Below are 22,911 nucleotides of genomic sequence, written 5' to 3'. Positions count from 1 at the left end.
GTGTGTGTGTGTGTGTGTGTGTGTGTGTGGTCGTGGTGACTGAGGCGGAGTTGCTGACCTTACAGGTCTCCTTGGTAACGGTCTCCTGAGCAGGTCTGGTGATTGGATGTGGGATTTCAGGGTGTGGCTCTAGCCTGGGCAGTGCAAGTTTGTGTATGCATGTCTTTGTGTGTGTGTATGCGTGTATTTTGTGTGTGTGTGTGTGTGTGTGTGTGGTGTGTGTGTTGTGTGTGTGTGTGTGTGGTGTGTGTGTGTGTGTGTGTGTGTGTGTGTGTGTGTGTGTGTGTGTGTGTGTGTGTGTGTGTGAACAAGCACACAATACCTCTCTCCAAACTTTAGATTTATACTCTAAGAAAAACCAACACATTTGCAAATATATAAAATATAAAGTCCTTGTTCTAAATGAGAGGAGTCACTCAGACTACCAGAAGATATTCTACACCAGGCTGCTAGGTTGGCCAGGATTGGAGGAGAAGAGTTCTATTTAAAGAATTCAGTTAATTAATTTGACTTTTACTGAGACATTCTTAATTATCATAGAATGCAGAGAGAGTGGAGGGGGGACAGGGCATACACTGTAATACGTGAACAGTGAACACACACACACACACACACACACACACACACACACACACACACACACACACACACACACACACACACACACACACACACAAATCACCACACACACACACACACACACACACACACACACACACTGTCCCTATCAGTCCATCCATGGTGATAACCCCTCCTCCATGTTTGAGGGTGTGACTGTCGTACACTAGCAACGAGGCAGAGGGACTGGTGTGCTTGTGTAGGCTGGAGTCACTCCTAGAATAATACACACAGTGCAATTACTGCTGCCTATTAGGCCGCGCAAGATGTCACAGTGCTAAGAAAGTAGACCACAGTAAAGTAATAGTCGCAGTGTAAGTGCTCCCTCTAGTGAAGCTTTGGGAACAAGTGCCGAGAAACCAGTTTAATGCTTTTGTTTGAGATATTCAACTCCCTCTTACATCCACATTCAACCGTTTGACGTAGCAATTATAATAATCGTTGCTGTACACTCCTCATCCAAAGTCATCACGTCTCATTCGATTAAATACATTAGGCATACTATGCATGTACATATGATGGGATAAAATCAGGTATTAAATGTAAACGAGACGATACGAAAGGGATTAAGGAGTAGTATATCTGTGATCAACACTGGTAACAGATTCGGGGGTCCCTGTATACCAATGTTTTCGGATCCAAAACCTGACCCCGCACGTTTGACATGTTCAGCGACATACCTCACCGTTAACGGACCGGCGGATATTTGATGTTACGTGTCTGAACATCTCTGATGCGAAGAGAACTCGCAATCAAAACAAGTCCGCCACGCGTGCTTTTCCCGCAGAAATGACGTCATCACCACGGCCCTCCCCTTCCCATGTCCACGGTCGGCAACAACTACTAGAATAACAGAATAAACAGTTAAATTACGGGTTGTTCTTCCATCTATAAACTGATAAAATATATTTGATAATTTCTTCCACATCTTTGACGTTTCAAACCGCTCGAGCAAGAGGGAGGGATATTGAGGCCAGCTGATTTGGTCTGGGAGCCGTTTGAGAGGCGGAAGTGAGGTCACCAGGAGCTCGTCCATGTTATTATTGTTATTTTGGTCGCTGGCAGTGTGATGAGACGGACTGGAGAGCCGTTGGGCTCCAAGACTAGGCTACTGCTCTTCCAGGCCGCCCCGGACTAAACCTCACAGCCACCCCCGAGAAAGGAGCACTGTCGCCAACAGGGGAGAGCGCCCAGCCCAGCCTCTTCGACCGACACAGGCGACAAAAACAATACGGTATTCGGCAAACCCCAGACTTGTATGTGCGCGGTAACAAACCGCGACGTGCCTCCGCAGATATGAACGGCATCACCAAGGGCAGATTCGAGGTAAGAGCTGCGGAAACGGGCCGGAGAGTGTGTATGTAAACGGATATGAACGGTAGTAGGTTTTCCGTAGGGTGACACCGTGTGTGTGTGTGTGTGTGTGTGTGTGTGTGTGTGTGTGTGTGTGTGTGTGTGTGTGTGTGTGTGTGTGTGCGCGCGCGTGTGTTTCGGACCGTGCACTGTTCTAATTTTATATGCTGGAGGGAGCTGGGGCTTTGTTGGTTAAAGGTAATCCGAAATCCTGTTATTGTCCAGACAGACGGCCCAGCTGACCACGGCAACACCGAGCTCAGTCTGCGGGACAGGCTGGGGTGAAAGGCAGGGTTGGGTATTAGAAGACTAGTTGGGGCTGGCTGGGGCTTTTCTAAGGACAAGACTGCGGTAGCTGTAATCACAACCCAATCATTGTTTACTCAGCTACAGTCATTATAGTTCTCTGGGAGTGATTTGGAGTCAGAACTACAATGTATGTGTAAGCAAACAATATGGTGTATAGGTGGTGGGCTGGAGAGAGATGGGAACTAGATTGGACTGGTGCCGAGGTATAGGGCAGGAACTGGGACCAGGACTGGACCTTGACAGAAGGCTGGGGATTAGTTTGGGCTATAGGGCTGTGGATTGGTTTGGGCTGTGGATTGGTTTGGGCTATGGGGCTGTGGATTGGTTTGGGCTATAGGGCTGTGGATTGGTTTGGGCTATAGGGCTGTGGATTGGTTTGGGCTATAGGGCTGGGGATTGGTTTGGACTATAGGGCTGGGGATTGGTTTGGACTATAGGGCTGGGGATTGGTTTGGACTATAGGGCTGGGGTTTGGTTTGGGCAATAGGCCTGGGGGTTGGTTTGGGCTATAGGGCTGTGGCTGAGATGATTTAGCCAGATAGAGAAGCGCCTAGGGTCTCCCACCTCTCTGTCGGTAACAGACTCCTTGGGTTGGTCAAGCTATAGAACGGTCATGACAACATACATGTTATGTAGGCAGTGGCACCAGGCTCCAATTTCCTCCCACTGGGAACCAACCAGCCTGGTTGAGTTCAGACAGGAGGGTGCAGAACATTTTGCAGACAGAAATGTCATGATTAAAGCTAACATAATTCCCCACTTAACAAAGGTAGGCTATGTCTGTTCTACATAATATATTTCTATGTGAAGGGATTGTGCCTTACTGAACACAGTAGGTAGGGTAGCATGTGGTCTGTAATGGTTATCTTGCTGTGTTGACATTTCCTCAGTATGTCATGAACCAGCTCCTGTCTGATGGGTTAGCTTCCCCAGGCCTGTATGTGTGTGTCACTGTGTATAAATACCACAGATTCCTCATTAAACATCTGGGGTTGATGTGACAGCACTTGACCTTCTCGTATAGGAGGCTCTTTTCTGCATAATAATATTGATGTGAGTGAGGGAGTGAGGGAGGGAGTGAGGGAGGGAGTGAGGGAGGGAGTGAGGGAGTGAGTGAGGGGGTGAGTGAGTGAGGTAGTGAGTGTGTGAGAGTGAGAGTGTGTGTGCAGAGAGGGTGGCAGTGTGTGTTTCCATCAGTGGATTTCTCAATTGTGCTGCACACTAACCATAACCATCTTAGAACCAGGCTGGAAACCATGCCTACATGGTTGAGTGTGAGGAGCTGCAGTTTTGGGGGAAATATTACCCACAGACCCAGCAGCATTCCCCGTTCTTGCTGGACATTCCCGACCGGCATGTAGCCAGAGGTCTGGGAGTGCCTGGAGACTGATCTGGGAGAGGAACTCCCCAGGTTGGAATGCTGCTCTGTCGGCTGTAGGAAGCATAGAGCTGGGGAACACTGGAACATTGAGATTCAAAAAATGTCATGAAAGGAAAAAAGAGACTTGAATTCTAAAGGGGTCCAACAAGTACAAATAAGCATTAGGCTCAAGGCTCCTCTGAGTCTAGGTTACTCCCTCTCCATAGCTAAAATGTTTTTTGTGTGTGTGTGTTTTGTAGGTTTTTGAGGTTGGTTTTGGTTCGATTATTTAAAAAATAATCACAGTTGTCGATTTCAGTTTTTCGCAAAATAAAATGGACATTAAATGCACTATGCATTGTTGGTTGAATGCTGTAACAGCACAGAATAAAATAATGAATAAAAGTCCCATGGTGGTAGTGACTGTCCATTACTGCTTATCACTTATTAACCATCATGTATTCACTTAAATCACATTTGTTTTGATGGCTTTATTATTTCATTCCAAGTCATCATCTCATCTCTATAGAGCTGCTACCTGTGCTGTCTGACAATATCACTATTTTAGTAGTTCTTCAATGTACATAAGGCATACTTTTATGACTGCTGAATACCAACTATCAATCACTTAGATCATATTTTCAGGTAGAGATACCTCGTGAAGCAACGGCTTTCTATCCCTCTTGCGCGTTCTCTCTTTCGAGGGCTCTGCATCTGCTCTACATAGACCGGACAAGTAAGGGCAAATATGGTCATTGTAGTTAATTACCACATTTTCAGAGCTAAACTATGTAGAATATTGGCCTGTTGGAAACTACAACTCCCTACTCCATCACACAGTACGGGCTTGATCTGATTTATCTCTACAGAAACTGAGCATTGAGCTCACAGAAGAAAAAAATAACAAAATGGAATTCAAATAATTGAACCGCTGTCAGTCAATTTATTTAAAAAAGGTAAAATAACCTACATTTCCTTTAATCGCTCCTCACTAGTGTTGTGTGTGTGCAGGCCTGTGTGTGTATTCTATCTGGTGCTTGTTACCATGGCGACAGTGGTTCTGATGTGGATGTCTCTCTCTTCAGGTGTTCTCCAACAGTGATGAAGCTCCCATTAACAAGAAGCTTCCCAAGGAGCTGCTGCTCAGGTGAGACACACACAACCACACACCTGAGTGCTCGCCCCAGGGCTTAAAGTGAGGGTAATTTATTAAACAAGGATATTGTCTGGAGTCCCTTAGCAGACTGTTAACCGTGTGTGTGTGTGTGTGTGTGTGTGTGTGTGTGTGTGTGGTGTGTGTGTGTGTGTGTGTGTGTGTGTGTGTCGCCTTGGAAATGTATGTCTGCTAGTTATGCGACCTACAAAGCATCATAACGTCCTACAGCGGCTGTGTGTAATCCTACTAATCTAACTGAGATCAATGTCTAACATACACATTTAATCATATCCTGCTAATATAACTTGTGTGTGTACAGTATGTGCTATAAATAGCCTCTGTGTTGGTGGGGAATTCCGCAGTGCTCAGCTCCAGCTGTGTGAACTTCAGACAGACAGAACCCACCTACATAAACCATTATATCAGTGTGTGTGTGATTAAAGTAGACAGCCAATCAATGGCCTCTGCCGCGTTCATTAGCCAGTCATCAGAGAGACCATCGATCAGCGCTTGTCTGATTGGTCAGGTGCTCCATTAGCCACTAGGTGGGAGTGTGTGTACATGAGCTTGCATCAGTTAATTTCTGGACTCCTGACACATACATGTCAGACATACATGCCCCAACATGCCCTCGCTGACCACACAAACACACACCGCCTTTGTCTCTGTCCATGAGAGGGAACAATGGACAGTGCTAGTTTCCCGAGGGTGGGAGTGTGTGGGGTTAAAGGGAAACTACTGATATGAATAGGAGGAACTGTGTCTGTGTGTTTGACCTGACCCACTGGCTTACCCCTGTTGGCTAATAGCTTCAAGCTAATTCAATTGGCCTATTCCTCTGTAAGGCTACATGCTATTGCTAAATTCACTGGCCAGTCTCTCTGGAAGGCTACATGCTATTGCTAAATTCATGACCAGTCTCTCTGTAAGGCTACATGCTATTGATAAATTCACAACCAGTCCCTCTGCAAGGCTACATGCTAACCCCACTGTCCTGTCCCTAAGTACAACTAAAAAAAAATGCTCTCTCTCTCTCTCTCTCTCTCTCTGTAGAATCTTCTCCTATCTTGATGTGATCACATTGTGCAGGTGTGCCCAGGTGTCCAAGGTAAGGCCCACCCCTACAGACATTGCAGTTGGTGGTTTTAGACTGACTGGTATCATGACTACTTAATGTAATTTGCAGATCATTCAGTCGTCAACGTTCCACAACATGCCCATTAGGGTTGGGTGATGTGCTTAACGTGGGCCGGACCTATCCAGAGCGCCATACCGGCCCTTCTAATTTAGGGGGAATTGCGTACCGGCTCCTGTAGCCTATCGCCTGCCCAGATTCACACACAGAGGCAAACAAAGGTTGATCAAAGCGGAATGAAGGCAGGATCTGCAATGGAGAGAGGGCATGCATTTCCTGATTCCGCTTTGTTCACGTTTATTTGTCGCTAGTCTGTGAAGCTGTGCGTGACAGTAGGCTGTTTGAGGTTGAACATCAGTCAGCCTGAATGCGCATGGTGCGCTGTTCCAAATTGTCAAATGAGGGTTTGTAAGGTCATGGAAATTAGTTTTATCATTTTTGTTAATGTAATTCATAATGGCACACTTATGATCACAAATATGATCAATCACTTAAATCCACATATCAGCCATTATCGGAATGACCCTTCTGTGCCTGTCTGTTTGTGCCGCGTGTGTGCCAATGCAAGTGGGCGGTTGTCAGAGGAGAGAGAACGCGACATTTCAGCAGGTATAAAATGACAAACAGACTAACTAGATAGCCAATTCAAAACAACGTGTAGCAGTTATCTCGCTAATTCACTATAGCTAAGCATTAATGTCTTTGCTGCCTTTCCACGGGCACTGCACGGTTGTAAAGCGGGGATTTCACTCTATTAAACAGTAGCCATATAATTGGAACAACATTAAAAAATATTCTAAGAAAAGCCTAATTGACAAATAACTTGCTGTGCATAGATCTTTCCTGAAACATAAATATTTGAGCCTTTATATATAAACATGTCTAGTTAGATGCATTGCTTTGAAGTAGCCTACCTTATCCATTTGATCCCTGATTCTTTGAATGAGGGAATCATTTTATCAAGACATGCTATAATTATAGTCATGAAAATTTTGTTAAATATATGAACCTTTAACAGTGAATAATCAGAGGTCTATATAGCATAATGTCGTATGTGAATTTCGGTAAAAATAGTCTAATGGACCGATTTATCCCAAGTCAAGCATTGGCCATGTCTGGAATGGCACATCGTTCCGTCGACGGGTCCAAACATCGTTGATATATGATTTGATCAGCCCCGGGGCTGGGGAGGAGCGCGCGTTGTGGCGTTGCCTAGAGCCGCAGTAAACAATCTGTCACGCAGATTCTGTGTTATGCACTAACCACCCGATTAGAGTCTAATCATTAGACTACAATGTGAAAATCATCTTACCAATATTGTATTTTCTTGTGTCCAATTAAATACATATAAACCAATCATTTGGTTAAATGTGGTACCCGATACCTTTGAATGGTGATTTGGAACCACACGTCGTAGGTCTAATGTGTTTTATTTGATTTTGTTTAACCTTTATTTAACTAGGCAAGTCATGTAAGAACATTCATATTTACAATGGCGGATACTAGACCATTTCAATGGTGATTTAGGACAATTTCAACAGAGACCGAGTGCACGTGTTCACCATAGAAGACATCACTGGGCAGTTTTCTTGGGAGTGCGAAGCAAACAGTCACACTCGGCGCGCAACAGCCGCCCAGCGCAGAGCTCACATCCTACTTACTTGAAGATGTCTTCTCTTCAGAGGAGATGATGAACCACTGGCATGGTGAAGCGGGTATAAGGGGCGATTTGCTCTCTTGGACAACGACGCCCGGAAATACCTCTGCCCACTGTGCAACAAGCGTTCCGTCTGAACGTGTTTTCAGTGAAGCAGGCAATAGGCTATTGTTACCCAGCTCCACAGTCTATTAAAGCCAGAAAAGGTGAACATGCTTGTGTTCAGAAACCTTTATGTAAGGTGTGATGAAAAGAAAAAAAACGAATGGTTCCTCATTGAACTTTGTATTTTTTACATTTTCAAAACCAATTCACAGATGCATCTTATTAGAAAGAACTGTATCCTGGGCCAGGTCTAAAAATATTATGTTAATTGTGCCGGTGTGTCTTTGAATACTACTTTTTTGCACTGTAATTTATTTGGTTAATTTCGTCCATTTTGTTTACTTTATTTATTTTGTAATTTGTAGCCTATCCAAATGTGGGTTATTCTTTTTATAGGTGTATTTTTTTTGCATGCTTATTCGATAGGCAAAAATGCATAAGTTCAAAATGTGTTCGTTTTTATATAAGGTTTATTCGATATTCAGGTGTATAAACAAATGTTTTATGTGATTGTTGTTGGCTGTGAAATAAATGCACTATTCGTAATAACTATTCAAAATAAAGTTGATTGTGAGACTACCCTGACACTTCATGCATTTATTTTGTTGTTCCGGCTTTTTAAAGCGCTGCTGTGTGAGCTTATGTAGGCTAATGCCCGTTGCGCAATTGAAGGATATGAATAAACACTTCGACAATAATCTAAATGTTAGTTTCAGTGCTTGACTTGGGCAGGAGCTGAGTACCGGCACCTCAAATGTTCTACTGCTTGACCTCCTCTTATAGAATATTAGCTCAAAAGTATTGTGGAGCTCCTGCACCTAAATATAAACAGTACCAGCACCAATTTCAGTCTATGTCAAGCACTGGTTCGTTTCTAAGTTTAACTTGTACAATTGACGTTTACTGCAACTTTTATTGCCCGTAGTAGTCTGGTATAAGCCTATATTTTGGGCTGTTTGGTTTGGAAGGATGGATTTTCCAGGAGCACACAATAGGAAAAAAAACTAAAGCTTTGGTCAGGTGGAGGCCAGAAACTTATGGTTTGTTTAAACTTCCCATTCGATTATTCTCTCTTATTGTTCCTCTCTCATTATGACCTTAAAATGTTTTTATTTAGGCCATTCAAAATAACATGACACTTTCTGTGAATGCTGTTACTGACTGACCTAAATTCATTCGATGGTTAATCATGAAAGAGTAGGCTATATGCTTAGGCCAACAAGTCACATTCAAATCTAATGGGGATAGGGAGAAAAGGGGAAATTAAGCTTTTAAAACAACAGGCCGGACACGTAGTGTCTGCTGCAAAAGGCCCATGATCATTTGATATTGGAGAAGTGAGAGAGAGCAATGTTATCTGACATTTTGTGCAGCTTTTGGCGCTCCCCGCTTTGTCTACAATCTGTTCTTGCATCATGTTAATAGTAGGCTGTCTATCTTCCTACTTACCACATATTTATTGAAATAGGCTATAATAAATAGGAATATGTAGGTCATTAGGCTATAATAAATAGGAATATGTAGGTCATTAGGCTATAATAAATAGGAATATGTAGGTCATTAGGCTATAATAAATAGGAATATGTAGGTMATTAGGCTATAATAAATAGGAATATGTAGGTAATTTGGCATGTCACCTGGCTGTGCGCTGCCCAACTCTGGCGGTGCCAGTCATGTAAAAAAATTAAATAACGAATACTCAAACTATTGTCTGTCACATCATAATGTTGTCTCATCGATGTTGTCTGTCTAACTTCGTTGATCTTCAGTTATAAACTGGGTAGTTCAAGCCCTGAATGCTGATTGACTGACAGACGTGGTATATCAGACCGTATACCACGGGTATGACAAAACATTTATTTTTACTGTTCTTATTACGTTGGTAACCAGTTTATAATAGCAATAAGGCACCTCAGGGGTTTGTGATATATGGCCAATATGTTGCGTTGTGCATAAGAACAGCCCTTAGTCGTGGGTTATTGGCCATATAGCACACCCCCTCTGGCCCAACCTGTCCTACTGAACACAGCCCTGGTGTGTGTTGTAGGACTGATAACACCATCACTGTCTTCTCTGTCTCTCTCTCTTTCCTCTTTCTCGCTCTCTCTTATTTCCTGTCTCCCCCCTCTCAGGCGTGGAATGTCCTGGCCTTGGATGGTAGTAACTGGCAGAAGATTGACCTCTTCAACTTCCAGACAGACATAGAGGTGAGAGGTCAGGGTGAAGGGTGAGGGAGGTGAGCCTACATATACACATTCTGAAAGTGTATGCACTCACTCTACTGTAAGTCACTTTGGATAAAAGTGCCAGCTAAGTGGCATATATTATTATATTTAGCATTGTGTGTGTGAGTGTGAGCAGTATTATGAGGCTGCTCGCCCAGGGCTTAGTACTGTGTCAGTAGGCTTTGGTGAATGTCTGGCGACGTCACTGATCCTCTCTCTGAGTCACGTAGGTCACACCAGTCTCTCTCGATCTCTCTCTTTCTCGATCTCCCTCTCTCTCTCTCTTTCGATCTCCCTCTATCGCGCTCTCTGTCTCGATCTCCCACTCTATCGCGCTCTCTGTCTCGATCTCCCACTCTATCGCTCTCTCTGTCTCGATCTCCACTCTATCCATCTCTCTGTCTCGATCTCCCACTCTATCCATCTCTCTGTCTCGATCTCCCTCTCTATCGCTCTCTCTGTCTCGATCTCCCTCTCTATCGCTCTCTCTGTCTCGATTTCTCCCTCTCTATCGCTCTCTCTTGTCTCGATCTCCCTCTCATCGCTCTCTCTCTGTCTCGATCTCCCCTCTCTCTGTCTCGCTCTCTCTGTCTCTCTACGCTCTCTCTGTCTCGATCTCCCACTCTATCGCTCTCTCTGTCTCGATCTCCCACTCTATCGCTCTCTCTGTCTCGCATCTCCCTCTCTATCGCTCTCTCTGTCTCGATCTCCCTCTCTTATCGCCTCTCTGTCTCGATCTCCCTCTATCGCTCTCTCTGTCTCGATCTCCCTCTCTCTCCCTCTCCCTCTCCCTCTCTCTCTCTCTCTGTCTCTGTCTCTGTCTCTGTCTCTGTCTCTGTCTCCATCTCCCTCTCTCTCTGTCTCGATCTCCCACTCTATCCATCTCTCTTTCACTCTGTCTCTATCTCTCTTGTAATGTGTGTGTATGTGTAAGCTGAATTGTACAAATAAAGAATGGTAAAAAATTCTCCCCACTCTTCCCAGTAGCGGTGCATGGGTAAAATCACAGGGGAAGCCAAGCCAGGGGAAAAAAGCCATATTACATCCTATGTGTTGTGATAATTGCATTGTTTGCTCTATAACCTATTGATTTGTATGTCATTTTGTCTGTCGCAAACAGTTACATGACCTACATACAGCATGGTCAAGCAAGTGAATGTTTCCGACATTTTCAAACTTCTAAACAACCATTGATTTAGAACCACGGAGACTTACCGCAAGTCACAAAGAAACCAGGAGCTGCCTCCACTAATCCAGCACCATTTCAACTTCAACATCATCATATCACCTCTGCTTAGTCTAATACAGTGACAACTAAAAGATACCAAAAACGATTTAGTCCAACCAATGTAAGCTAAATATGATGTGGCTGTCCATGTTACTGGGGTGTGTGTGGAAAAACATGTTGACTTACCCTACTTGTATAGAAACACCAATGACATCCTCCTCTCTTTCATGTTGCCGAAACGGTCTATGACTGTCATACAGTACACTCTTTTAGTTTTTGTTGTCGTAGGCTACCTGGCTAAAATGCTTGCTTGCTAGCCTAACTTCCTTTCATGGGCAACGATGAGCCAGGCTAGCTAGTTAACATTAGCCTTCTACATCTAGCCACATATTGAACTTCCATCCTCTCAGGCCAGGGGCAGAATGTATGAATTTATGGTTAGATCATAATTAAGTTAAACCACAAGTCCAAATCCCTATCTCCATCCATGGCTAGTTTAGGAAAGGGACGATTTTAGTTAGCTAGCCACCTTAGGAAAATCAATTTTTTTCTCTAAATGACGTTCTGCTTTTGATGTGATGTGAATGGTGTGAAGCCAAATCCAAACTGGCTTCCCTTGACACTTTTTTTGGTGCACCAGGACCATTCAAAGTTGAGCTCACTCAGTTTAGCTCAACGCTGATTGACTATTATTATAATATTTTTTTTATCAAGGGAGGCCACTGGCTTCGCAATGCTACGGGTGGCAACAATGTCATACTCTATTTGACCTGACAGCATCAGATAGATGGCTACACATACTGAGAAAGAGGGGCGATGTTTAAAAATACAAATAAATGAAATATAGGACAAAACAAACTTTTTTGGTTACTACATGATTCCATATGTGTTATTTCATAGTTTTGATGTCTTCACTATTATTCTACAATGTAGAAAATAGTAAAAAATAAAGAAAAACCCTTGAATGAGTAGGTGTGTCATAACTTTTGACTGGTACATATATACATTTAATTTAATTTAATGGTCCGTTTCCTTGGCATCCATGAGTACACGCCACTGACTCCTCCTCCTCTCTCTCTCTCTCTCCAGGGTAGAGTAGTGGAGAACATCTCCAAGCGATGTGGAGGCTTCCTGAGGCAGCTGAGCTTGAGGGGTTGTCTCAGTGTGGGGGACGCATCCATGAAGTGAGTCCTTCTCCATAGGGCCTCTTACACTCTTAGTACAACCAATGTTGCTTTCCGTTCACATTTTCATCTTGGAATGTTATTTATCTCCCTGATTCAGTTACTTCTCCGTGACTCTATGATTTGATTGTCTATAATGACTGTGGTATTTGTCACTTGTCAGGACGTTTTCTCAGAACTGCCGTAACATTGAGGTGTTGAACCTGAACGGCTGCACTAAGATCACAGACAGCACCTGTCTCAGCCTCTCCAAGTTCTGCTGCAAACTCAAACAGCTGGACCTCACCTCCTGTGTGTCTGTTACCAACCACTCCCTCAAAGCTCTCAGGTAAGTGTCTGAAATGGCTCCCTATTCCCTAATATAGTGCACTACTTCTGGCCAAGTGTTGCAGTTTATTTTACGGTACAGAAATGACAAAGTATTTACTGTAAGGGTAAAATGGTAATTGCATAATAATCACCAATAAATTACATCTTTGTTTCTTTGGAATTCATCACTACAAGCATCATTTAGTACCAGGTAACACAAATTACCCATTGTCACCATATAATTTTCTAGTAAGTCCCAGGGGCCATGGTGGGCCTGGGAAGGCATTGGCCCACCCACTTGGGAGCCAGGCCCACCTACCGGGCAGCCAGGCAGAGCCAATCAGAATATGTTTTTCCCACAAAAGGGCTTTATTACAGACAGAAATACTCCCAGTCCGAGTGGCTGGTCTCAGACGATCCCGCAGGTGAAGAAGCCGGATGTGGAGGTCCTGGGCTGGTGTGGTTACTCGTGGTCTGAGGTTGTGAGGCCGGTTGGACATATTGTCAAATTCTCTAAAAGGACATTGGAGGCGGGTTATGGTAGAGAAATGAACATTAAATTCTCTTGCAACAGCTCTGGTGGACATTCCTGCAGTCAGCATGCCAATTGCACTCTCCCTCAACTTGAGACATCTGTGGCATTGTGTTGTGTGACAAAACTGCACATTTTAGAGTGGCCTTTTATTGCCCCCAGCACAAGGTGCACCTGTGTAATGATCATGTTATGATCAACTTCTTCATGTGGCACACTTGTCAGGTGGATAGATTATCTTTGGAAAGGAGAAATGCTCACTATCAGGGTTGTAAACAAATTTGTGCACAAAATTGGAGAGAAATAACCATTTTGTGCATATGGAAAATGTCTGGGATCTTTTGTTTCAGCTCATGAAACATGGGACCAACACTTTACATGTTGCGTTTATATTTTTGTTCAGTATAGTTAGAAAACAGGGTGTGAATCAGTGAAGGTTGCTGAGGGGAGGACGGCTCATAGTATTGGCTGGAATGGAGTCAATGGAATGGTATCAACCACATGGAAACCACGTTTGCTACCATTCCATTGACTCCATTGCAGCCATTTATAATGAGCCGTCCTCCCCTCAGCAGCCTCCACTGGTGAATATGTGTGTCTCCCTTTAGTGATGGCTGTCGTATGTTGGAGATGTTGAACCTGTCGTGGTGTGACCAGATCACCAGAGATGGCATCGAGGCTCTGGCCCGGGGCTGTAACAACCTACGAGCCCTGTTCCTACGCGGCTGCACACAGGTACACACACACACACACATACAGTACACGCGCGTTGTATTGATTACAGTGGCGATTTTAGCATGTAAATCTTGGTGGGGCAACAAAACAAAAAGAGGTGGGATGCATGCCAGCGAAGCCACTACATATAAAAACATAGCTGATATGGCAGACTTGCTTAAACTAATGTGGTTTCTACTGATAATTGAGATGTACAAACTATGGCATAAGGGGACGACAAGCGGATAAGAGGCAATCCGTAATTTCGATTAAGACATTAATGAGAGAGCTAGGAAGGACATAGTAAATATAACAATTTGTTCAGCACTTTTGAAATGTACAGCGACAGAATTCAGAACATGGGCCGTTCTTACAGTCAGAAACATATAAACATATATTTATAACATATAAATATTCAATGATTGCGTTTCTCTAAAACAGGTTATAGGCTATTTGTGCACCACCAAGTTAGAACAGTAGGTGAAATGAAGAGGTGAAAATAGACCAAATGATTAGGGTGAGGCACATTGAACACCGTTTGGGTTTTTGCGTGTCAAAAAAGATACATGTCATATAACACTATTTGACGCATTAAATAAGCTTTTAATTTGACACGTCAAATAACACAATTATATTATAGAATGTTGTGTGTGCTGAATTTGCACATGCAAGCCAAGCACCACAACTACTATCAGTAGCACTGTCAAAGCTGTATAAAACAGTAGCCAAACAAGCAGACACCGGGCCACGAACAATATGTTTACAATGCCACGTTGGTGAAAATAGACCAAATTATTAGGGTGAGGCACATGGGCTACTAACAGCTTACTACACAACATACAGTTAGTATTTTTTTCTCAGCTATAGTATATACTCCCTTGCATATTACATAATTTATGCAGCAGCATACAAGAGTCTTTTTGGACTCATCTTGTGAAGTTGGCGCAGTGGTCCTTTGTTGACAAATTTTGTCATCAAAGTCTGGCATTCTCTGGCTTTATGGTGGGAACTCAGGAAAAAAACAGCCCCTCCATTGAATTGCAGGCTTACGTTAGTGTTTTCTTTGTAAGGCCTGCAGTTAGCCACTGATTCCTTCCAAACTACTCATTGTTGAATTTGCGATTCCCAACTTGTTGTGTAATCTTTATGTACAATGGCCGATGAGCACCGATACGTTTTAATCTATAATTTCTCTTCATTCTTTTCTTCATATGACAAGGATTAAAAAGATTTGCCAGTAGATTGTCAACTTGATGACAACTGATGATGACTGCTAGCTAGGACTTTGAAAGTAAGATGTTGACATGTCCAATCGAAGCTACTTTGATGTCATTCTAATTGTGGTCAATTGATCTTGAGCCTTCTTGATGGCACTCTAATATAACTCTTATAGCAGAACCCAAGCTACAATGTTTGAGCTTCTACTTAAATGGGGATGACGTATGTCCCATGAGTGAACAAAAAACTTGAGCATCATGATCAGAAAACTGGAAGCCAATAGGCGCAACGCTCTGTATTTCTGCTGGCTAAGCCCCCCCCGAACAGAGAAGCACTGAGCTAGGCTGATAACACATGCATTTTGGGAGTGCATTTAATCAAGAAAGCTATAAAAGAGACATGTTTGTATGCCGCTTTCTTAACTCAATTACTTAAAAATATATTAAAATTGACATTTGTTTTGCAAAACATATTAAATGTATTATGCAAAATAACAAGAAAAAGGCAATGCCCCACAAAAAATTAAAATATAATATATTAATAATATCACCTACAGTTAAGTACGGACGTTTACATACACTTTGCCAAATACATTTAACTAGTTTTAACATTTCCTGACATTTAAAATCCAAGTAATAAATTCCTGTCTTAGGTCAGTTAGGTATCACCACTTTTATAGTAAGAATGTGAAGTGTCAGAATAATATTAGAGAGATGATTTATTTCAGCCTTTTATTTCTTTCATCAATTCCCAGTGTCAGAATTTACACACACCTCATTAAGTATTTTGTAGCTATTGGCCTTTAAATTGTTTAACTTGGGTCAACATTTCGGTAGCTTCCACAAGCCCCCACAACTAAGTTGGGTGAATTTTGCCCATTCCTCCTGACAGAGCTGGTGTAACTGTAGTCAGGTTTGTAGCCTTCCTTGCCTCGCACACTTTTTCACGTTCTGCCACAAATCTTTCTATAGGATTGAGGTCAGGGCTTTGTGATGGCCACTCCAATACCTTGACTTTGTTGTCCTTAAGCCATTTCACCACAACTTTGGAAGTATGCTTGTGGTCATTGTCCATTTGGAAGACCCATTTGTAACCAAGCATTAACTTCCTGACTGATGTCTTGAGATGTTGCTTCAATATGTACACATATTCCTCATGATGCCATCTATTTTGTGAAGTGCACCAGTCCCTCCTGCAGCAAATCACCCCCACAACATGATGCTGCCACAGCTGTGCTTCACGGTTGGGATGGTGTTCTTCGGCTTGAAAACATCCCTCTTTTTCCTCCAAACAGTTTCATCAGACCAGAGGACATTTCTCCAAAAAGTATGATCATTGTCCCCATGTGCAGTTGCAAACTGTAGTCTGTCTTTTTTTTATGGCGGTTTTGGAGCAGTGGCTTCTTCCTTGCTGAGCGGCCTTTCAGGTTATGTGATGTTTATACTTGCGTACTATTGTTTGTACAGATGAACTCGGTACCTTCAGGCATTTGTAAATTGCTCCCAAGGATGAACCAGACTTGTGGAGGTCTACAATTTGTATTCCTGAGGTCTTGGCTGATTTCTTCTGATTTTCCCATGATGTCAAGCAAAGAGGCACTGAGTTAGAAGATAGGACTTGAAATACATCCACATGTAAACCTCCAATTGACTCAAATGATGTCAAGTAGTCTATCAGAAGCTTCTAAAATCATGACATTATTTTCTGGAATTTTCCAAGCTGTTTAAAGGCACAGTCAACTTAGTGTATGTAAACTTCTGACCCACTGAAATTGTGACACAGTGAGTTATATGTGAAATAATCTGTATTTAAACAATTGTTGGAAAAATTACTTGTGTCATGCACAAAGTAGATGTCCTAACCGACTTGCCAAAACTATAGTTTGTTAACATGAAATTTGTGGAGTGGTTGATAAACGAGTTTTATTGACATCAACCTAAGTGTATGTAAACTTCCGACTTCAACTGTATATAGAATCTTTTTTTTCTTTTTCTGAAGTATGGTGCTGAAAACAGGTGGGGATGACGGGTCTACTGATTGATTATCAGTAGTGATTGGTTTCTTTGTGTTGTGTTCTCTACAGTTGGAGGATGGAGCACTGAAACCCCTCCAGAAACACTGTCCTGAACTAACCACTATCAACATGCAGTCCTGCTCAGTAAGACAGAGAGAAAGAGATGGAGAGAGTGTGTGTATTCATTAGTAGGGATTGAAAGACAGAAAATGTGTGTTATGTATAAGCAGGAGATTAACACCCCCTTGACTTTTTTTGAATTAAATTGAGATTATAATGTCAAAGTGGAATTATGTTWAAAAAAATGATAAGATGAAATGTCTTGAGTCAAGCATTCAACCCCTTTACTATGGCAAGCCTAAATAAATTCCGGAGTAAAATTTTGCTTAACAAGTCACATAATAAGTTGCATGGACTCTGTGTGCAATAATAGTTTTAACAATTTTGAATGACTACCTCATCTCTGTACCCCACACATATCTGTAAGGTCCCTCAGGCGAGCAGTACATTTCAAACACCGATTCAACCACAAAGACCAGGGAGGTTTTCCATTGCCTCGCAAAGAAGGGCACCTATTGGTAGAAAAAAACAGACATTGAAAATCTCTTTGAGCATGATGAAGTTAATTAAACTTTGGATGGTGTATCAATATACCTAGTCACTACAAAGATACAGGCCTCTTTCCTAACTCCGTTGCCGGAGAGGAAGGAAACCGTTCAGGGATTTCACCATGAGTACAATGATGACTTTTAAACAGTTACAGAGTTTAATGGCAGTGATAGGAGAAAACGGAGGATGGATCAATAACATTGTAGTTACTGATAGAAGGAAGCATGTACAGAATAAAAATATTCCAAAACATGCATCCTGTTTGCAATAAGGCACTAAAGAAAAACTGCTAAGAAATTAACTTTATATTCTGAATACAAAGTGTTATGTTTGGGGCAAATACAATACATCGCTGAGTACCACTCTTCATATTTTCAAGCATGGGGGTGGCTGCATCATGTTATGGGTATGCTTGTCATCTGCAAGGACTAGGGAGTTTTTTAGAATAAAAATAAACGGAATAGAGCGAAAGGACAACCTGGTTCAGTCTGCTTTCCAGCAGACACTGGGATAAAAATGACAATAACCTAAAACACAAGGCCAAATATACACTGGAGTTGTTTATCAAGATGACATTGAATGTTCCCGGACTGGCCTAGTTACAGTTTTGACTTAAATCGGCTTGAAAATCTATGGAAAGACTTGAAAATGGCTGTCTAGCAATTAAATATATTTTAGTCCCACCTTGTAACACAACAAAATGTGGAAGTCAAGGGGTGTGAATACTTTCTGAAGGCACTGTAAGTGATTGCAGAACCAGACAGAGACACAGACAGACGGACCGAGAGACAGACAGATATGCACGCGTAATGTGTGTTTGTTAACAGCAGATAACTGATGATGGCTTGGTCAGTCTGTGTCGGGGGTGCCACAAACTGCAGATGCTGTGTATCTCTGGCTGCAGTAACATTACAGACGCCTCTCTCACTGCTCTGGGTCTCAACTGTCCCCGACTGAAGTAAGAAATGGGAAATGTATCCCTTTCTTGTAATTGTGGATTAGGTCTACTGATAAACACCCCATACATACACTAAACCAATGCATAACCAATGCATAACCAATACATAACCAATGGTTGGGTGTGTGTGTCAGGATCTTGGAGGCTGCGCGATGTTCACAGGTTACAGACGCTGGGTTTACTGTACTGGCCAGGGTAAGTGCTTCTCTGTCTCCTTCGTCACTTTTATTCTGTCTTGATCTGTGTGTTTCGATCCCTGAAATGCTGACCTGATGTGTCTTTTGTTTCAACAGAATTGTCATGACATGGAAAAAATGGATTTAGAAGAATGTATTTTGGTAAGATTTCATGGGGTTCTTTTCTCAGACTCAATCTACAGTTGCATTCAATCAGAGATTGATTGAGCCTGTCTGATTATATGTACTGTATCTGGGTTTGATTGAGTCTGTCTCCTCTCACAGGTGACTGACAACACACTAGTCCAGCTTGCTATTCACTGCCCTCGCCTGCAAGCACTGGTACTTATTGGTGTGTGTGTGTGTGTGTGTGTGTGTGTGTGTGTGTGTGTGTGTGTGTGTGTGTGTGTGTGTGTGTGTGTGTGTGTGTGTGAGGGAAGGTAATGTTGGAGAGGAGGGGTCTGGAAGGAAACGGTAAGTTGGAGAGGAGGGGTCTGGAAGGGAAGGATAGTGTTGAAGAAGAGGTCTGGAAGGGGGGTAATGTTGGAGAGGAGGGGTCTGGAAGGAAGGGTAATGTTGGAGAGGAGGGGTCTGGAAGGGAAGGATAGTGTTGAAGAAGAGGTCTGGAAGGGGAGGGTAATGTTGGAGAGGAGGGGTCTGGAGGGAAGGGTAATGTTCGAGAGGAGGGGTCTGGAAGGGAGATAGTGTTGGAGAGGAGTGGTCTGGAAGGGGAGGGAATAGTTGTTGGAGAGGAGGGTCTGGAAGGGAGGGTAATGTTGGAGAGGAGGGGTCTGGAAGGGGAAGGAATATGTTGGAGAGAGGGGTCTGGAAGGGAAGGGTAATGTTGGAGGAGGGGTCTGGAAGGGGAGGTAATGTTGGAGAGGAGGGTCTGGAAGGGAAGGATAGTGTTGGAGAGGAGGGGTCTGGAAGGGGAGGGTAATGTTGGAGAGGAGGGGTCTGGAAGGGAAGGATAGTGTTGGAGAGGAGGGGTCTGGAAGGGAGGATAGTGTTGAGAGGAGGGGTCTGGAAGGGAAGGGTAATGTTGGAGAGGAGGGGTCTGAAGAGAAGGGTAATGTGGAGAGGAGGGTTCTGGTAGGGGAGGGTATGTTGGAGAGGAGGGTTCTGGAAGGGAAGGATAGTGTTGGAGAGGAGGGTCTGGAAGGGAGGGGTATGTTGGAGAGGAGGGGTCTGGAAGGGAGGATAGTGTTGGAGAGGAGGGGTCTGGAAGGGGAGGGTAATGTTGGAGAGGAGGGTCTGGAAGGGAAGGATAGTGTTGGAGAGGAGGGTCTGGAAGGGGAGGGTAATGTTGGGAGGAGGGTTCTGGAATGGGGGTAATGTTGGAGAGGAGGGGTCTGGAAGGGGAGGGTAATGTTGGAGAGGAGGGGTCTGGAAGGGGAGGATAGTGTTGGAGAGGAGGGGTCTGGAAGGGGAGGTAATGTTGGAGAGGAGGGTTCTGGAAGGGAAGGGTAGTGTTGGAGAGGAGGGTTCTGGAAGGGGAGGGTAATGTTGGAGAGGAGGGTTCTGAGGGAGGGTAATGTTGGAGAGAAGGGGTCTGGAAGGGAAGGATAGTGTTGGAGAGGAGGGTTCTGGAAGGGAAGGATAGTGTTGGAGAGGAGGGTTCTGGAAGGGGAGGGTAATGTTGGAGAGGAGGGTTCTGGAAGGGAGGATAGTGTTGGAGGGTCTGGAAGGGGAGGGAGGCTAGACTCACAGAGTTTCTGTCGAAGAAAAAGACCCCTCACACTCCCCTCCCTCCACCCGAGTAGGAGACTGCGGTACAGATCAGCAAGAGTCCAACTGTTCAATTGATCATTTATCAGTAGTGATCAATCAGTCTGTATTGATCAGAGACCTGTAGTGACCAGTAGGTCCAGGGTGTTTACCAGGGTCGTGTTCAGGAAGTCAGACTGTAGAAAAACAGTTTGCCACAGAATTATATATTTTTTGTTTATCATTGGAAAAATTCAAAACCTCTCATTTTTGAATAACCTTTCTTCTGTTTACTGCCTACTGAACAAGACGTGTGGTTATAGGGTCCAGGGTGTTGTGTTGTAGTCGTGGTGGGGTTCAGGGTGTTTGTGGTGTAGTTGTGGTGGGGCTCAGGGTGTTTGTGGTGTAGTCGTGGTGTGGTCAGGTGTAGTTGTGGTGGGCTCAGGGTGTTTGTGGTGTAGTCGTGGTGGGGTTCAGGGTGTTGGGGTGTAGTTATGGTGGGGTTCAGGTATTGTGGTGTAGTGTGGTGGGGTTCAGGGTGTAGTTGTGGTGGGGTTCAGGGTGTAGTTTGTTGTGGTGGGTCCAGGCTATTGGGTGTAGTTGTGGTGGCGTCCAGGGTGTAGTTGTGGTAGTGGTGGGTTCAGGGTGTAGTTGTGTAGTGGTGGGTTCAGGGTGTAGTTGTGTAGTTGTGGTGGGGTTCAGGGTGTAGTTGTGTAGTGGTGGGGTTCAGGGTGTAGTTGTGTAGTGGTGGGGTTCAGGGTGTTGTGGTGTAGTTGTGGTGGGGTTCAGGTGTAGTTGTGTAGTGGTGGGGTTGGTGTAGTTGTGTAGTGTGGGGTTCAAGGGTGTAGTTGTGTAGTGGTGGGTCCAAGGTGTTGTGGTGTAGTTGTGTAGTGGTGGGTTCAGGGTGTAGTTGTGTGTGGTGGGGTCCAAGGTGTTGTGCGGTGTAGTTGTGTAGTGGTGGGTTCAGGGTGTAGTTGTGTGTTGGTGGGTTCAGGTGTAGTTGTGTGTGGTGGGTTCAGGGTGTTGTGTGTAGTTGTGGTGGGGTTTCGGGTGTAGTTGTGTAGTGGTGGGGTTCAGGTGTAGTTGTGGTAGTGGTGGGGTTCAGGGTGTAGTTGTGTAGTGGTGGGGTCCAAGGTGTGTGGTGTAGTTGTGTAGTGGTGGGGTTCAGGGTGTAGTTTGTGTAGTGGTGGGGTCCAAGGTGTTGTGGTGTAGTTGTGTTGTGGTGGGGTTCAGGGTGTAGTTGTGTAGTGGTGGGGTCCAGGTGTAGTTGTGTTGTGGGGGGTTCAGGGTGTAGTTGTGTTGTGGTGGGGTTCAGGGTGTAGTTGTGTAGTGTGGGGTTCAGGGTGTATGTTGTGTAGTGGTGGGGTTCAGGGTGTAGTTGTGTAGTGGTGGGGTTCAGGTGTAGTTGTGTAGTTGTGGGGTTAGGTGTAGTTGTGTGGTGGGTTCAGGGTGTAGTTGTGTAGTGGTGGGGTTCAGGGTGTAGTTGTGTGTGGTGGGGTTCAGGGTGTAGTTTGTGTAGTGGTGGGGTTCAGGGTGTAGTTGTGTAGTGGTGGGGTTCAGGGTGTTGTGGTGTAGTTGTGGTGGGTTCAGGGTGTTGTGGTGTAGTTGTGGTGGGGTTCAGGTGTGTGGTGGGTTCCGGTGTAGTTGTGGGGTTCAGGTGTAGTTGTGTAGTGGGTGGGGTTCAGGTGTAGTTGTGTAGTGGTGGGGTTCAGGGTGTTGTGGTGTAGTTGTGGTGGGGTTCAGGGTGTTGTGGGTGAGTTGTGGTGGGGTCCAAGGTGTTGTGGTGTGTTGTGTTGTGGTGGGGTTCAGGGTGTAGTTTGTGTTGTGGTGGGGTTCAGGGTGTAGTTGTGTTGTGTGTGTTGTGGTGGGGTCCAGGGTGTAGTTGTGATGGGGTTCAGGTGGTAGTTGTGTAGTGGTGGGGTTCAGGGTGTAGTTGTGTTGTGGTGGGTTCCGGGTGTAGTGTGTAGTGGTGGGGTTCAGGGTGTAGTTGTGTAGTGGTGGGGTTCAGGGTGTAGTTGTGTAGTGGTGGTGGTTTCAGGGTATTGTGGTGTAGTTGTGGGGGGTTCGGGTGTAGTTGTGGTGAGGTTCAGGGTGTAGTTGTGTTGTGGTGGGTTTCAGGGTATTGTGGTGTAGTTGTGGTGGGGTTCAGGGTGTAGTTGTGTTTGTGGTGAGGTTCCAGGGTATTGTGGTGTAGTTGTGGGTGGGTTCAGGATATTGTGTGTAGTTGTGGTGGGGTTCAGGGTGTAGTTTGTGTAGTGGTGGGGTGTAGTTGTGTTGTGGTGGGGTTCAGGGTGTAGTTGTGTTGTGGTGGGGTTCAGGGTCTGTCTCATCCTCTTGCAGGGAT

The 22,911-nt window shown here is 44.3% G+C and overlaps 1 protein-coding gene and 4 long non-coding RNA genes across 7 annotated transcripts; all 5 read left to right on the top strand.

The window, feature by feature from the left end:
* Window positions 1-1,628: 1,628 nt before the first annotated feature.
* On the top strand, window positions 1,629-18,542 carry fbxl2 (F-box and leucine-rich repeat protein 2). The gene is made up of 8 exons (XM_023976688.3): window positions 1,629-1,944; window positions 4,726-4,787; window positions 5,850-5,904; window positions 9,826-9,900; window positions 12,236-12,330; window positions 12,494-12,658; window positions 13,780-13,906; window positions 17,187-18,542. Exons 1-8 carry the CDS (start codon window positions 1,915-1,917, stop codon window positions 17,304-17,306), a joined length of 729 nt encoding a protein of 242 aa, XP_023832456.2. The 5' UTR covers window positions 1,629-1,914; the 3' UTR covers window positions 17,307-18,542.
* A 1,315-nt stretch (window positions 18,543-19,857) lies between these two features.
* On the top strand, window positions 19,858-20,178 carry LOC139023344 (uncharacterized). The gene is made up of 3 exons (XR_011474481.1): window positions 19,858-19,929; window positions 20,060-20,112; window positions 20,145-20,178. It is a non-coding gene; the product is annotated as an uncharacterized lncRNA (long non-coding RNA).
* A 17-nt stretch (window positions 20,179-20,195) lies between these two features.
* On the top strand, window positions 20,196-20,621 carry LOC139023345 (uncharacterized). The gene is made up of 3 exons (XR_011474482.1): window positions 20,196-20,292; window positions 20,391-20,464; window positions 20,531-20,621. It is a non-coding gene; the product is annotated as an uncharacterized lncRNA (long non-coding RNA).
* Window positions 20,622-21,022: 401 nt separating this feature from the next.
* On the top strand, window positions 21,023-22,882 carry LOC139023342 (uncharacterized). 2 transcript variants are annotated; one of them, XR_011474478.1, is made up of 4 exons: window positions 21,023-21,085; window positions 22,473-22,521; window positions 22,658-22,710; window positions 22,824-22,882. It is a non-coding gene; the product is annotated as an uncharacterized lncRNA (long non-coding RNA). The 2 variants fall into 2 exon arrangements; XR_011474477.1 differs by having other exon boundaries at window positions 21,050-21,083; window positions 22,443-22,521.
* On the top strand, window positions 21,161-22,055 carry LOC139023343 (uncharacterized). 2 transcript variants are annotated; one of them, XR_011474479.1, is made up of 4 exons: window positions 21,161-21,195; window positions 21,254-21,334; window positions 21,743-21,828; window positions 22,016-22,055. It is a non-coding gene; the product is annotated as an uncharacterized lncRNA (long non-coding RNA). The 2 variants fall into 2 exon arrangements; XR_011474480.1 differs by lacking the exons at window positions 21,161-21,195; window positions 21,254-21,334 and adding exons at window positions 21,616-21,701; window positions 21,939-21,966 and having other exon boundaries at window positions 21,766-21,828; window positions 22,016-22,049.
* Window positions 22,883-22,911: the final 29 nt, after the last annotated feature.

The sequence above is a fragment of the Salvelinus sp. IW2-2015 genome, linkage group LG31 (assembly GCF_002910315.2).
Source record: "Salvelinus sp. IW2-2015 linkage group LG31, ASM291031v2, whole genome shotgun sequence".
Lineage (NCBI taxonomy): Eukaryota > Metazoa > Chordata > Actinopteri > Salmoniformes > Salmonidae > Salvelinus > Salvelinus sp. IW2-2015.
The sequence above is the reverse complement of the archived record's forward strand: the minus strand, read 5'-3'. Positions and strand labels throughout refer to the sequence as shown.